General features: G+C 41.3%; 1 protein-coding gene across 10 annotated transcripts in view; it reads left to right on the top strand.

Moving 5' to 3' along the window:
• Window positions 1-14,107, top strand: part of DPF3 (double PHD fingers 3) — a 189,372-nt gene that overhangs the window by 134,837 nt on the left and 40,428 nt on the right. For all 10 annotated transcript variants that reach the window (XR_012580823.1, XR_012580822.1, XR_012580820.1 and 7 more), the window contains 2 exons: window positions 1,423-1,560; window positions 13,344-13,472. Coding sequence is in view for 7 of the 10 variants with exons in the window: in XM_074542919.1 (XP_074399020.1) it covers window positions 1,423-1,560; window positions 13,344-13,472 (267 nt within the window). In the remaining 3 variants the exon portion in view is untranslated. The remainder of the gene's footprint in view (window positions 1-1,422; window positions 1,561-13,343; window positions 13,473-14,107) is intronic.

Here is a 14,107-nt window from a genome sequence, read left to right as displayed (position 1 = left end):
TGAGCTTGTTTTACATGTTTCTAATAAAGAAAAGCATTTTCCTGGAGGGAGCTTGCAAATCAGAAGAGATTAAGAATGAAATATATTACTGTAATAAGCTTTTATTTACAGTTTTTTATGATCTGTTCCAAAAGGTGGAACATCAGTTAGTGTTTTCTGAGTAGTAGCAGAAAGGAATAAAATTTTAAATTTTATGTATATGTAAATGAATAAATGGGATGAGGGTGGTTGTTTGTTTGGTTTATTTTATTTTTTAAAAATTTATTTGTGGAGTCTTTGACATTCCCAGACTCAGGTGTCTGGAGAATGGAAAGTAAGTATCTATATATCTTGCAGGACACATATTGGGGCCAACTTAAGCTTTTAGGAGTGGATGGTCACAATGCAGGACATACTGCTGGACATGACATTTATTTCTGTGTGAAATCCCTGAGGTTAATTAAGGTGACTGAAAATGTCTCTGGGAGGAAAAAATTGCAAGAAAGGCACTAAACTTTTTGTCTTTGTTTTCTAGTCTTTTAAAATGGCAATATTTGACAAATAGCTGTATAAAAGAAAATAAACATTCAAAAAATGCTTTGAAGATGAAAAGTGATAAATTTTTGAGACGAGAACATGAATTAAAAACTTTATAGAAAATCAATTCATAAAACTTTATAGAAAATCAATTCATATCTAATGAATCCTATGATGTTGCCTGCCCTTGCTAATCTCCCTGTGAAAGTGTAGACCTTTCATCACCCCAAGCTGTTTGATTCTGTCCTTAATATCTGTTGACTTAATCCTAAAATAAATGAAAGTTCAGAAGCAGTATTCTCTGTCATATATTGCATTGTTCATTGGAGTTTACCTGGGCAAATAAGTATCACTACCACATATTTTTTTAGCAAGAATCTGTGGATGATTTCCATCTCCTTATCTTAACTGGGAATCTGTGAATAAAGCTATTTATTAACCTCTTAGAGAAAGCCTTTAAAAATCACAGCTGCTTCCTTTTTTCAGAGATCAGTAATGAAGAAAATAATGTCGTTTCTTCTCAGTCTTGTTCCCATTGCTGTGCATTGTGCAGCACCACCACTGGAACTGGCATTTCATTTAATTTTATGTGCAGTCTTGTTAGTAATCTTAGCAGAGAGGATTAGGGCTCTGTGATCTGCAGGGACGAAATGCATTTGCCTAGCCTGTGAGAAGGACTGCTGGCAGCATGGTGGGAAGAAAGCTTGTTTGGAGACTTGCAGCTGCAGGGCTGCCTCTGTCACCTTTCACCAGTGCCAGCTGGAAGGGTTTTGGGCAGGTGCATGGAGTGCATGGTGCTGTTCTCAGGGGAAAGGGAGCATTATTTGAGAGGATGCTGCTGTGGTTGTAGATTACACTGATGTTTCCATTCTCTCTTCCCCTCCCTCATATCTCCTTTCCATCCAGTCTGTGGCAAGCGTTACAAGAACAGGCCTGGGCTGAGCTACCACTATGCTCACACCCACCTCGCCAGTGAAGAGGGTGATGAAGCCCGTGAGCAGGAGACCCGCTCTTCCCCCGTCCACCGAAATGAAAACCACAAACGTGAGTAGGATCTTCCCTTTGCCTTTGAGATCCTTTTCAGGGGTGTTATCTCCACCCTGTCTTTGCCTTGGGGAGGCTGATGTTATTGCCTAGCTCAGTTGTGAGTGATTGGGACGTGGATGCTTGGAGCTAATCAGCCACAGCTCACACGGGTGCTGGCTCAGCTAGTCAGGAATTCATTTCAAACCCAGCATTATCTCTGCAGCAAGTCACTTTTCCATTACTGCTCCTGTGGGGAGGAGGTGGCAAGGAGAGGGGGGAAAAGAAGAGATGGCCGAGCTGCCCATCATCAAGCAGCCTCCCAGAGGTTCTTAGTAAGGATGCTGAAGAAATACACATCCAGTCATTTCAGGGGACTGCCTTTGTTTTGCCTTTAAATAAAAGATATTTGTCAATGTCTCAGTTTTTCAGTATGAAAATAACCACCTTTCTCCCTTATACCTTCACCTGCTGCATAAACAGCTTACCCTCCACTTTGCCAAAAGCTGCTCCTTAGTTATGGTTTGATAAAAGCTATGAAAACACATCAGAACTGGTCTGCAAGGAGAGCAGGAACGAAAGGAGAATGTGCCTCAATTTCCCACACTGGTACAATGCTGAAAGAGATCTAAGTCGTCCAAATCTTTCTGTGATGAGTCACATATGCTCAGTGTGAGCATAAGGTCCATGACCCTGTTTGACTGTCCCTTCTGTTCTCCCTAGGCACAGAACAGGAAGTCAAGGATGCTGTGTTCTATTACTGATTTTTGCAAGTCTCTAATCCCCTGTTTCTCAGTTTTACATACTATGTGATGTTTGCTGTGACCTTGGGATTTGTGTAGATAGCTTTGTTCACTTTCAAAAAGTTCTTTTGGATCAGCATATGATCTGTGTTATTTTCATTCAAAGTAATAAAGCAATAAAATGCTTACAGGGAAAAATATGCAGGGAAACACTTTCTAATACCTTAAGAACTGCAAGAAATATGGAAGTAGGAAAACATTTTTTTTCTAAGTGGCATAATTGATAATTGTCCCCAGGGAAGTGTGGGAGGGGGCTTCCTTCCTCCAAAGCATCTGCTACTAGCCACTGTCTGAGCTTGAAGGACTGTTTAGTGTGATCCCATTTGGCAAGCTCTATGTTTCTGTCACTTTTATGCTCTACCTTTTTAGTTATTCACATGTTTGGTAGATTCACAGTAAAAGTAATTTTGACTCCTCCAGCTGTTGATAAACTTGAGCTGTCAATGCACTAAGAGTGACTGCTTGGGCAGGCAGGAGAATGTCAGTGTTCACCCAGTAGCTTTTGTTTACTTAACATTTACACCCGTTTTGGGAGTATTTTTCGTTGGTTGGTTGTTTTTTTCCTGTGCCTGGAGTAGTCAGTAATAGTTACATACCTGAGAGGAATATTGCAAATCTGAACTGAATTAATACTGATAATGGTCTTGCAAAGATGCCCAAAAAAAGAAAGGTAGTGTCCCATACCCTGAATTCAGCTTGACACAGGTGCTAAGGGGTCTCAGTCCTTGTGTCTGGTGCTTAGGAAATGATAGAAGTTAACTAGAAGAGCTATGGTAAGGTTAGGAGCAGCTGACTTTGGCCCATGATAAAAAAGGTGCATTCTACACTGCGGGAAAGAGTAGCGTGAGAGCTGCTTGGGATTGTGTTCCCTCAGAGCATGTGGCAAAGGGAAGCTGCTGATGCACAGATCCACAAGCGGGCAGAAATTTAGAACCATTGGGATAAACCTCTCTGATGCCCAGATTCCTGAGTGGAAAGCATAACCAGCCAGGAGCCAGTGAGCTATGGGCAACAGCCATGCAAATGTGCAGATCAGCCTTGGGGAAAATCCCAGATGCTGGAAGGTAACTGTCCCAAATGGCTGAGCTGCCACAGTGGCTGCTTGTTCCCTTTTTGCCTGTTTGTTTGTTTAGAGCCTTGAGCTCAGATCTTGCATCTTTGCTCTTCCACTTGGCAATATTTAATTTATGCTGCCATTTATCTTCCATGTGAATGCTAATTGTCCACATTGCTAATGTGCAGTCATTAAATGGTCCCTTTGTACAGGGGGATGGTGGGGAGCCAGAGCATCAGATCCTTCCTCTCCCCTAAGAACTGCTAGGCATGTGTTATGAATTAGATTTGACAGGTCTGCGGCATCGTAGGTCTCGAGCTTCAAGAGTCCTCTCTGCGTGGGCTTGGGGGGTGGGGTAGGGGGAGGGAGGGAAGGCAGGGGGATGTTAATCCAAACAGCTAATCCACAGCCCACTGAGCAGGAGGACCAGAGATATGGTGTAGAGTAGGATCTGGTTATTTGCTGAGCAGTGTGTCAGAGATACGAGCAGCCTGATTTAGAAGAGGCAGGGCAAATCAAAGCGGCCCTCTGGAATTCGTTGTGCCCTGGGAGGTGAGCACGAGGTCAGTAAAGTTCAGGAGGGTGGCTGCTGCATGAACTTCCTTCCTCTGTACCCTCGTCTCCTCTACAGCTTCCACTCCTTGCAGAACCTGCAGTAACAGCAGCCTTGGTGATGCAGGAGGGAGCAGGGCTTCTGCAGGATTCAACTGTTGGTGCCCTAACTGCTGCCAGATCAAGACCTGAAAGCCTCTTGTCTTTTTGCATATTCAGTCCCCTCTATTTCATACACAGACCAATTTGAGGAGGTCAGAAAATTATCCAGAGATTGGAAAAGAGATGTAGATAGGAGGAACCTACCTAAAACTGAGACCCATTGAATAGGTGAATCAAAGAACTGGGACTGGCCCAAGTCCCATGTCTCACCTCCTTGGCACATCTCACTGTCCTCGACTGTGTAGAAGGTTTGTCTGTTTACATCTCTTTACATCTCTGTCTCCTTCTGTTCTTTCTCACATATAGATTACCTGTTGCAACATGAAAGATAGTTCAACTGTCAACACCTTAGCCTGTGATTTGTTTGAGTTTTAGTGGCTTGCTTTTTATGCTTTATCTAGCCCTTTGACACAAATAAACAGCCCTTCCTCGGTGTCTAGTCTTGCCTCTGCCTATACAAACATTTATTTCTGACCTACTCTCTGATTTTGTTACCTGAGTATTGAACTGTGAAAAGGAAATTATAGAAAACCCTTTAAAAAGTCAACCTCCCATTTCCTCAACTCCACTGAAAAAATAAATGATTCCACACCATTTTCAGACTTTTTCTCTGCTGGCTTTTCCTCTACATGTTGGCACTGAGACCGTGAGATTTGTGAGCCCAGGGTGCATCCAAGCCTGCCACAAAACACCTGCTGTTTTATTCCATCTCTCTCCATGGGTACAGGCCAGCTCTGGGGGCAGCTGGTGCTCACAAATTTTGAGGCACTTCTGATATAAGAATTACATTAGACTTCTATCTATTGAAATGTCTCTGTGAATGAGTGTACTAGTATAAATGCTCCTTCTTAATTCCTGGGAGAATAGGATAGTGTGTCTACATGGAGAAAAACTTCCTCTCCTTTAAAGGAGAAGAGTTCTCAGTGGCATTTTGCTGTGTGAAATGTTGATTGCAGGCGGCTGTGCAGGAGCAGCAACTGAACAGCATCTTATGCCCACAAGCACTCTGGCCAATGACATCCTAAATGAAGTACATTGTGCTGAGTGCAGGTTGATCCATTGTGCAATACATGTAGTTAAGGAAAATGCATTCCTGTGCCCTCCTGCCCCTCAGCTAGCTTAAACATCTGCCCTGCAAAACCACCTGTGTACACTATTTCATGGCATCAGCCTGTTGTGCCCAGTTCCATCACAGATTTTATTATGTGGATAAATCTCTACTGGAGAGACCAGCCAAAGTTGTTTGTGTACTCTAAGCATAATTGGATACCCAGTCTCCAGAGATAAAAAATTAATGTGCTAACCTCAGTGTGCCTCCAAGCTGTCCTCCAGCTCCCCCACACAGTCATCTTTGAAACATTTTTATTTCCATCCAGGCAGGGGGCTGGCCATGAATAAATGAGGAGAGTCAGCCCCTCAGTTGGAGACAAGCTGTTTGTTCCTCTCCACAAGCAGCATCAATTTGAAAAGCTACATCAGGCCTACTTTTCCCTGCCTCAGTGATGATCCTTGCTGGGGCCATGGTGGGAGCTACTTCTGAATGGAAGGATGCATCAATGCCCACCTTGCAAGAAGATACCCTGCAGCAGGTGCTTTTCAGTGAAAATATGTACATTACCTTGAGTAAACTTCTTAGTCATTTAATCTGTTTGGGTTTTCTCTTTTCAGAGTTTGTTTTCATAAGGAAAAACACTCAAAATACTAAAAGAAACAGTAATGATTGGAGTGTTTGAACTGTGTAAAGATTTCCCTTAAATCCTTTTTGCAGCTGTAAATCACTGAGACTTTTGTGAGGGTATTTTGCAATGCTGAGTTAAAAAATAGATCAGTTGTTTAGAGTTATGGCATAGTGGAAAATCCCAAAATCATCTCCTATGTCGACGGAGAGCTAATCTGCAACCCACTTTTTTGTTTGTTTGTTTTGATTGGAGTCATGGGGTGGTTGTCTTTGTAATTTGGTGTTTCTTTTCTATACTGCCTGGAGAAGGACCAAAATGTTGCTGTTGATGTGCAACTGTCATTGAAGAGAAGCACTGAGTGCTTCTCAGTAGTTTGTGGGAAAATATTTCCAACCTGACTAATTGGTTTTTGAAACATGTGTTGCTTCAACAGCACATCAGCTCTCGATTTAGGATTAATGTATTTGTACAAATAAATCATTAATGTATTTGTAGGGTTTTATTCCTTTTTCTATCTCCCTGCTTTTTCTGCCTTATTTTTTTCCTTCTCCACGTAGAATTCGAACCAAGTAAAATCCAAATGCTTTGACTGAATTTGAACTGAATAGGTGCTCTCTGCCTTCTCACACTCCTCCAGTGGGTAATTTCCAGATAAAAGCCTACAAGGGACCTAATTCATGGCACTCGCCATTCTCACCTGAATACTGAGGGATGGTGCCAGATGAGGCTGTATATTGGGCATTCTAATACCTTCTTGAGGTGGGATATATTATTCCTTTAGGGGAGTGTGCTTCAGTGGCCAGGCGCCAAGTCTCTACAAAGGCACCCCTTAAAGTCAGGAAATCTGTATGTTAAGATGTCCAACTCTTGTCTGCCTACTCTATATCTTCTACTCTAGTGCTCATGAGGCACTAGACAATTACAAAGTTTTACTCCTAGCAGTGGGTTTTTGGCTGATGCTTTAGGAGTTCCTGCAAAAGATTCTATAAGGTCAGTGCACAGAAATTCTATTAGATGCTGCCTTAAGGTGGAGGAACACTGATTCTCTAAATCTACTGAATCCAATCAGTTGATGCTATATTTTCCTAGCTGTACCTTCCAGCTACGTAGCTCACCTTCCACCTCTTTCATTAGCTGTTCAACTTAAGGGCCACACTGATTCCTGTGAAAGAGATGATCAAACCCACACTTAGAGGCTTCCTCTGACTTTTACAGATGTACCTCCTTTTCCTAGCACTTCTTATAGTGCTCCTTGGCTGCACTTCTTTGTGAGCAGGGGCTGTAGGAAAGGCAAATGTTTCAGAGTTGCTAAACGTTGTGCAAAAGCAACAGCTTCTTCTATCCCCACACTACTAGCTAACTCAAAAAAGGAGATAAAATCCAGTTACTAGAGAGACCTGGCAACACTTTGGGTGGGTGGTTTGCAGCACCTCGCAGTAGCATATCCTGCTTTTCTGGCTGCCAGCAAAAGGGCATGCCCATCCCATGTGGGGGAGTGCAGCGTGGGGAGCCAGAGCTAGTGGAGGCCATGGGGCTATGCAGGATGATTAGCACAACTCTGGGAACAGAACACCAGCCATTTCCCAGCGTTACACCCAAGTTCCAAGTGTGTTTGGTAGAAAAACAGCACCACATCGACACAGATGTGCCGCCTCCAGCCTGCTGCAGGGCCCTGTATCAAGTGCCCCAACACTTCCCAGTTTTGGGCCAGCCAACATGCTTATCTCTGGTGCTAACAACAGAGTAAGTGACTGGCAATTTCCTCTCATTCAGTTTGATTTACACTTCTTCCTGAAAAACGGCAATGAAAAGCCCATGCACTTTATTCACAGTGAGGAGTCCGCAGAAATAGCTGCGCACATCCCTGCCTGGCTGTCTGTGTGAGAGAGCAAGAGCCTGGGGCACCCTTGAGCTGTGCATGGCCTGCTCCTCACCACAGCAGCAGCTGCGTTCTTTCTTTGTTCCTCCCCAGGCAGGGTCTAGCCTTGAGCACAGAAGCCTTCTCTGGTCTGCCTCTCTGCCCACCATTGCTCGCTGTATCCAGCAATAACAGCGACAGAAGGGGCTGCATGCCCAGCCAGCCATCTCCCTCCTCTTCCATCAAAGAAAGCCACAGTCCAGGCACTGCTTTTCTGTTGCCTTCTCCTTAAAGCCATGTTTTCATTTAATCATCAGAGTGTAATTTCTCTCGTGAGTCTGCCTGGCCTGCACTGAGCCGTTCTGGGCAGCAAGCGGAGGGGCCGCGCTGCGATTCCTTCCACCGGAGAGCAGAGGCAGGCGGGCGGCAGGGCCAGCGCAGCCAGCCGGGCCCGCGGTCACCATGGAGACGGGCCGGGCCTGCCAGGGAGGAGCGCTGGCAGCCGGGGGGGCGAGGACGGGCACATGGAGACATGGCTCGGATTATCTGTCCCCGAGCCTCCAAGGGGCCTGACCACTGCGAGCGCAGGCTCTTGGCCGGCGTTCTCCTGCTCAGGCAGACTTGCCCTTTGCCAGGGAGAAAAAGGGAGGAGCTGGAAAGGAAAACTGGCCCCATCTCAGACAAAGAGTCTTGTAAATGAAACAAAAAAATCCCAACAAACAAAACACCAACAAAAAAAGTAAATCCACCCCTTTTCCTCCATCATGAAGTGCACTGGCTTGACTCAAGCCTAAATGCAGGGTCCTGCGGTCTCTATTGTGTTCTGAAGATTCTTGTTGCAAACAGAGTAAATGGCCTGATTCAGAGCCCTTTGAATTGAATTGAAAACCTCCAGTGTGCTTTATTGGTTTTGGATCAAACCCAGAAGAAACAGGTAAGAGCTGGACAAAGTGTGCTAGGAAAAATCCCTTTGTGAATGCATGTATCTCTGACTGTAGCCAATTCACGGTAATCATTGAAATAAATGATGCACATTGAAATAAATTATCCGCACCCCAGCAGCAAGGCATGCTCTCCATGCATTCTCCATTGCCTTCCCAGCAATGTGGGTATGACAAAAAACAGGGATAAAATGCTGCCAAACCTAGATGCATATCTTAAATTATGGTTCAGTATTGTGCTGTATTACCTACAGGCTGAAGAAATATATGTGACAGTGATTTTTTTTATCCAGGAGCAGTATTTCTTTTAAGCACTTGTATTCTTTTAACCCATATTTCTTTTAAGCACTTGTTCCACCTCACAAGTTTTTGAAGATTGTGATCCAAGTCATCAAAATAATTTCACACAGAAATCATAAAAATGCATAGATATAAAGTTCTATTTATTTGGGGGTTTGTCTGTATATATTTAAGGATCACATTTTGAAGAAAAATTATTTAAGATATCTGTACTCTGAATTTTCTGTTTAAAAAACAGAGACAAGGTTTCCTTCTTCTGAACTTGCCTTCCATCAAAGAAATTTTCTGCAGCCCTGAGAAGCAGAAAACTTCTAATCTCTAAAAAGAGATTTTTATTGAGTCATGTGGCTCCAGGAGATGATGTAGAAAAGAAAATTCCTCATTTCTTGATTTTATTTCATTATAAGCAGCTTGCTTTTATTATTAAACTGAAACTACGTGGAAGACAACTTACAGGATTTTTTTTTTGTTGTTGGGAGGGGTGAAGGGAAGTTAGAATTCTCTTTAGAGCCTCTGCTTTCAAAATCAAGAATGCACATAAGGTATTTTATATATTTAAACTCAGTCAACTTGTTTAGTTTTCAGGTTTTGTCTACAGAACAAAGTTACTGTGTGATACACTACATAATTTATGTAATTTAACGAACTTTGCTAAAAGACTACTGTGAATGATGATACCATATTTTAAGTAGTTCTTTATTCTGCTCAGCTTGTTGTAGCTTGAAATTAACTTGATTAGGCTGAGAAGAAAAAAAAAGTTCCAGAGTGAATGCATACCAAATTTATTTGGAAATACTGACTTTTTCACTCTGCATCCTGTCTTCACATGAATCACCGTTCAGGTTCAGGGAAAGTATTATTTGAACTGTACAGATCTTTCCATGTCTCTCCTTATTCCATTTTTTAAGTTTTAAAGTATTTTTAAAAAATTTTATACACAATTTTAGGGGAGATGTAAATGAAGACATCTACATTCCACATTTAGGTTTCATCAAAAGATGAAGACATTCATCTTTTGATGACACCTGAAAACAACCCTAAGTTGAAATGGCAAGAGGCACTGATTTAAGTACAACTCCTATAAGCAAACTTTAACTCAGGCAATACTCAAAGCTTCTCAGAGCTTTTGATCTGTTTTTGCAGTTTGCAATGTAAAAGAAAATCAGAGGTATTTTGAGTAAGATCGGACACAGCCATGGCTGGTTTTCAAGCCATTGCTTTAAAACAGTTTCTAATTATGGGTGAGTTTTTGGGGTTTTTTTTAACCAAATCCTTGGAGGCAGTCACCTGATCTAAATGAGTCAGCTCTCTGCTAGAGAGTTATTTCTTGCTAGTTGAGCTATTTTGCTTAAACTTGCACCTTTTATTTGTTGATCACCTTATGCAAAAAGTGAATACCTAATTACTGTGTCTCAGATGAAAAGCAGCAACATTACCCTGATGGAAATTGTTTTTTCTTGTGAATCCATAGTTTTATTGATTTAGGGATGAGATTAGGGTTGGGCTTTTCCTGCATGATATTCTGTTCATGAAGATTACATGTTAAATCTTGCCATTTTTCCTTTGTCTTCTTATTCCTTCATCATTTGTTAATTACAGTAAAATAGAACTAGAAACTCTGAGGATTTATGCAAAAAAGTTCCTTTCAAAGTAAGAACTGCCATCTGAAAATCTCTTTATTCTCAAACCTTCTGTGATTTAGCCTGTGACTTAATTCACTGTATGGTACTGATCAAGAAAATAAGCTAAGTCAAATTTGGTTCTTGTTTTTGCACAATAGAAAAAAAAATGAAGAGAATAACATTGTCTGGCTTGTTTGGCTTTAGAGATACGTCATTTAAGATATCATTAATGTAACTTTGAGAACTTCTCATCTGTTTATGACTTTTTAGACCTGATATCTCTATCACTCTCTACTGAGCCAGCTTAATAAGTGAGCACACAGACACTCAGATTAAAAATTAAATAAATTGGAAAAAAACAAGAAAGAAAAGAAAGAGGGAAACAAGGAAAAGAAAGAGAAAAAATAATAAGAGAAGAGCAATCAAATCTGAAGTTTATTCCCCTTCCAGTGGTCTGGGAGAATCCCTTCAGCTTTATCATACTCAGCAAATACCCTCCATCTCTCTCACACAATGCAGATGAATTGAGCGGTGCAGGTATTTTTGAGTCCCCCTGTCCCATTTCCAGTTTGACAGTCAGTGGATCTTATGGTCATAATTGGTGTGTAAATAAATTTAAGTCACTATATACAGAGTGTTAATTACACCACTGTGAAAACAGTGGTAGAAGTGGAGCTCTTTCCTAGGTCTGCTGGCTGGCACCCTGACTGCTTGTGGCCTTGCCACAGGATTTTTGTGTGTTTGAGTATAAGCCAGTTTACCACTCTGCCTCCAAGTCTTTCAGCTTTAAAGTGCAATGCAACCTTACCACGAGACTTAATTAGGGTCCAGAACACTTTGGTTAGATTCAATGGCAAAAGAGGCTTTTGATCTCACTGAAGGTTAATAATAGGATCTTCATATCTGTAAGGCACTTTAAGAAACTTGGATGAAAGGTGAAATAATTTAATAAGGGACAACAACAAAAAAAAGTCACTGGATTCTGAGCTTGCTGAGTTTGCACTGCACATGGACTGTCTGTAGATGCAGAATAATATAAGGAGGTAATTACTTAACTTTTTCAAAATGGAGCTGCAATGGGAAATATAAATGCTAGGGAGGTCTGTTTTTTATACACAAAATATGTAGCAGCAACAACTTTATGATCATTTTGTTACAGCTCTTAAAATGAGTCAGTGTGCTAGACTTCCACCTGGTTCCTGTTCTTTTTTTGCTTATCTTGCATATATTAAATGCCTTCCTGGAACAGACAAAATGCTAATCTAACACTGGAAGCTTCTCTCTTTTTTTGAGGAAGTTGGGAATTGGTCAAGCAGGATGATTTTAGAGCAAAATCCATTGTTTAGTAAATACTGTCAGGATCTCCATGACCACACAGGAAGATAGTGATGTATTTGCAGCCTTATAGGTTAATTTTCTTCTAATTTCACCTTACCTGGAATCTTTTAGTTACCAATCTCCAAAAGTTCAGCTGATCAACATCTGGAAATAAATGAATAACTAGATGCATCCAAACCAGAAAAGCAGATTGAACTTGGAGGAAATTTTAATTTTAAGTGTATGTCTTGGACTGCTACCAGAAGTCCTTTAGAATGTCATTGTTCTTTGGGGGAAACTTGAATGTGGACAAAAAGTCCATTAATAAAGGCTGTCAAAACATCTGTTAAAAATCTGCAAGTTACAAAATATGCATTAAAAACATAATTAAATAAAGATGGTGCAGTTTAAAGTTCTTCGTTTTCTCATTTGTAAAGTTAATGCAGTAGGCTTAGGCCAGGTATACCTACTGACATATAGCTGGAATTTTTATGTTAAAAGGAACAAAGACAAACAGCAACCCTTACCTCCACTCCCTTCCCCAGTTCATAGAGTGTACAGGAAGATGTTTTCCTTTTCTGGAGAGCAGAGGAGGGAAATGGCTGTTGTGAGCACGAATAAAAGGACATTGCTGTTCTGCTCAACTAAGAGGAATGCAGAAGACCTCTGCCCTTCTCTTCTTCCAAAGGGATCTGCATCCTCCTTTACTTAAGATTAGTGTGTATCTGCTCCTTTCCAAGTATTCCTAGCTGGAAAATAATAATATAGTCTTGCTCCTTTTCTCTTGGCTGAAAAAGTCTTTAACTCTTCTGGTTGGGATGTCTGCCCAGGCTCACTCTGCACCTGTGCTTGGTGCTAGTGTAGTGTTGGACCCTTTTTGCTCATCCAAGGGAACATGACTGCTGCAGAGGCCTTAAGTCTTGGGTGAAACATCCCCAAATGGCTTTACCTGTGAATATTCAAGAGCTTTTGAACCAACCTTCTGGCTAAAGACACTCTGCTACTTAGAGATGCAGGCCTCTAAGAAGCTACTTGAAATAAAACCAGTAAGGGTACTTATCCTCCCATCTTCCCACTGTTGATTTTTGAGTTTTGGAGACTGTATTTTTCCTTTATGAATTTGTATTTTGTGGGATTATGATGATGACAGCTGCCTGAAAAACCAAATTTGGCTTACTGACAACATAGGTCCTATCCTGCCTTAGGGATTGCCTCTATACCTGTATGTTACAAGTCCCTGAACTGTAAAGGCATATCTGGAAACATGTCCTTGAGAAGGAGCAGCCTGACTGGGATTATAAAGGAAATAGTAAAGGGCATTTCAGGCAAAATAGAGACAACCCAAGGTGTACTTAAAATGGAGGTGGTTTATGCAGTTCACTTTTAGTTCTGACTGACAATGTTTTGGGAAGACTGTGGCCTGCAAACTCACTGAGCTAACACCATATCAAGGATGAGGGGCAAATGGTGCAAGTGAATGCTCTTGTAGTAAATCTGATTTCTAACCCAACTACAGCCCAGAAAGGACCAGATGGGGTCATCATTCCCAATAACTACTGTGACTTCTGCCTCGGAGGCTCCAATATGAACAAAAAAAGTGGTCGGCCTGAGGAACTTGTATCGTGCTCAGACTGTGGGCGCTCTGGTAGGTGACTCCTTCTTGCATCTTTCTTGTACAAAGGTTTTTGTGATTTGGTTTTTGCACCTTCTGAAGGTTTTGAAGAAAGGCATCATATTTGGGAAGGGATTGAAGATGGAATCTTACCTCTTCTCTGTGTTTGTGGGAAAGGATGACTGAAAAAATTTTATATTATAAAACCCATCATTGGATTCACATATTTAAGCTAATGGGGTCTTATGAAATAATGAAGTTTTAATTTATTATTGGCTTTTGGGAACATTGGTACATGTACTAGTTGTTCTTCACATGGAAGGAGAAAATCCTATGACAATTTTACAGAATGGTCTCTGTCTTTAAATGCTGCAGTTACAACTATAAATTACTTACAAGATTTATGAAAGTTGCATGACAAGCATTCCCATTGATTACACATTTCATGCATTTCTTCATCCAAAAAAGAAAGAGGGAGAAAATTACAGGGTAGGTATGGGGCTAGCTGTCAAGAATTATCCTCTTATAAGATGACTATCATTAGTTTTGTTTAAAGAGGTTTTTATTTCTCCCTTCCCTTCTCTCTTTTTAAATGTAGGCAATTGTGTCTTTCCCAATTTGAGTTGTCTTTATTTCTGGGCTGTTGTTTTCTTCCCTCCTTTCTTAGT

The sequence above is a fragment of the Zonotrichia albicollis genome, chromosome 6 (genome assembly GCF_047830755.1).
Source record: "Zonotrichia albicollis isolate bZonAlb1 chromosome 6, bZonAlb1.hap1, whole genome shotgun sequence".
NCBI classification, from domain to species: Eukaryota; Metazoa; Chordata; class Aves; order Passeriformes; family Passerellidae; genus Zonotrichia; species Zonotrichia albicollis.
Note: the sequence above shows the minus strand (reverse complement) of the source record. Positions and strands in the feature narration are given on the sequence as shown.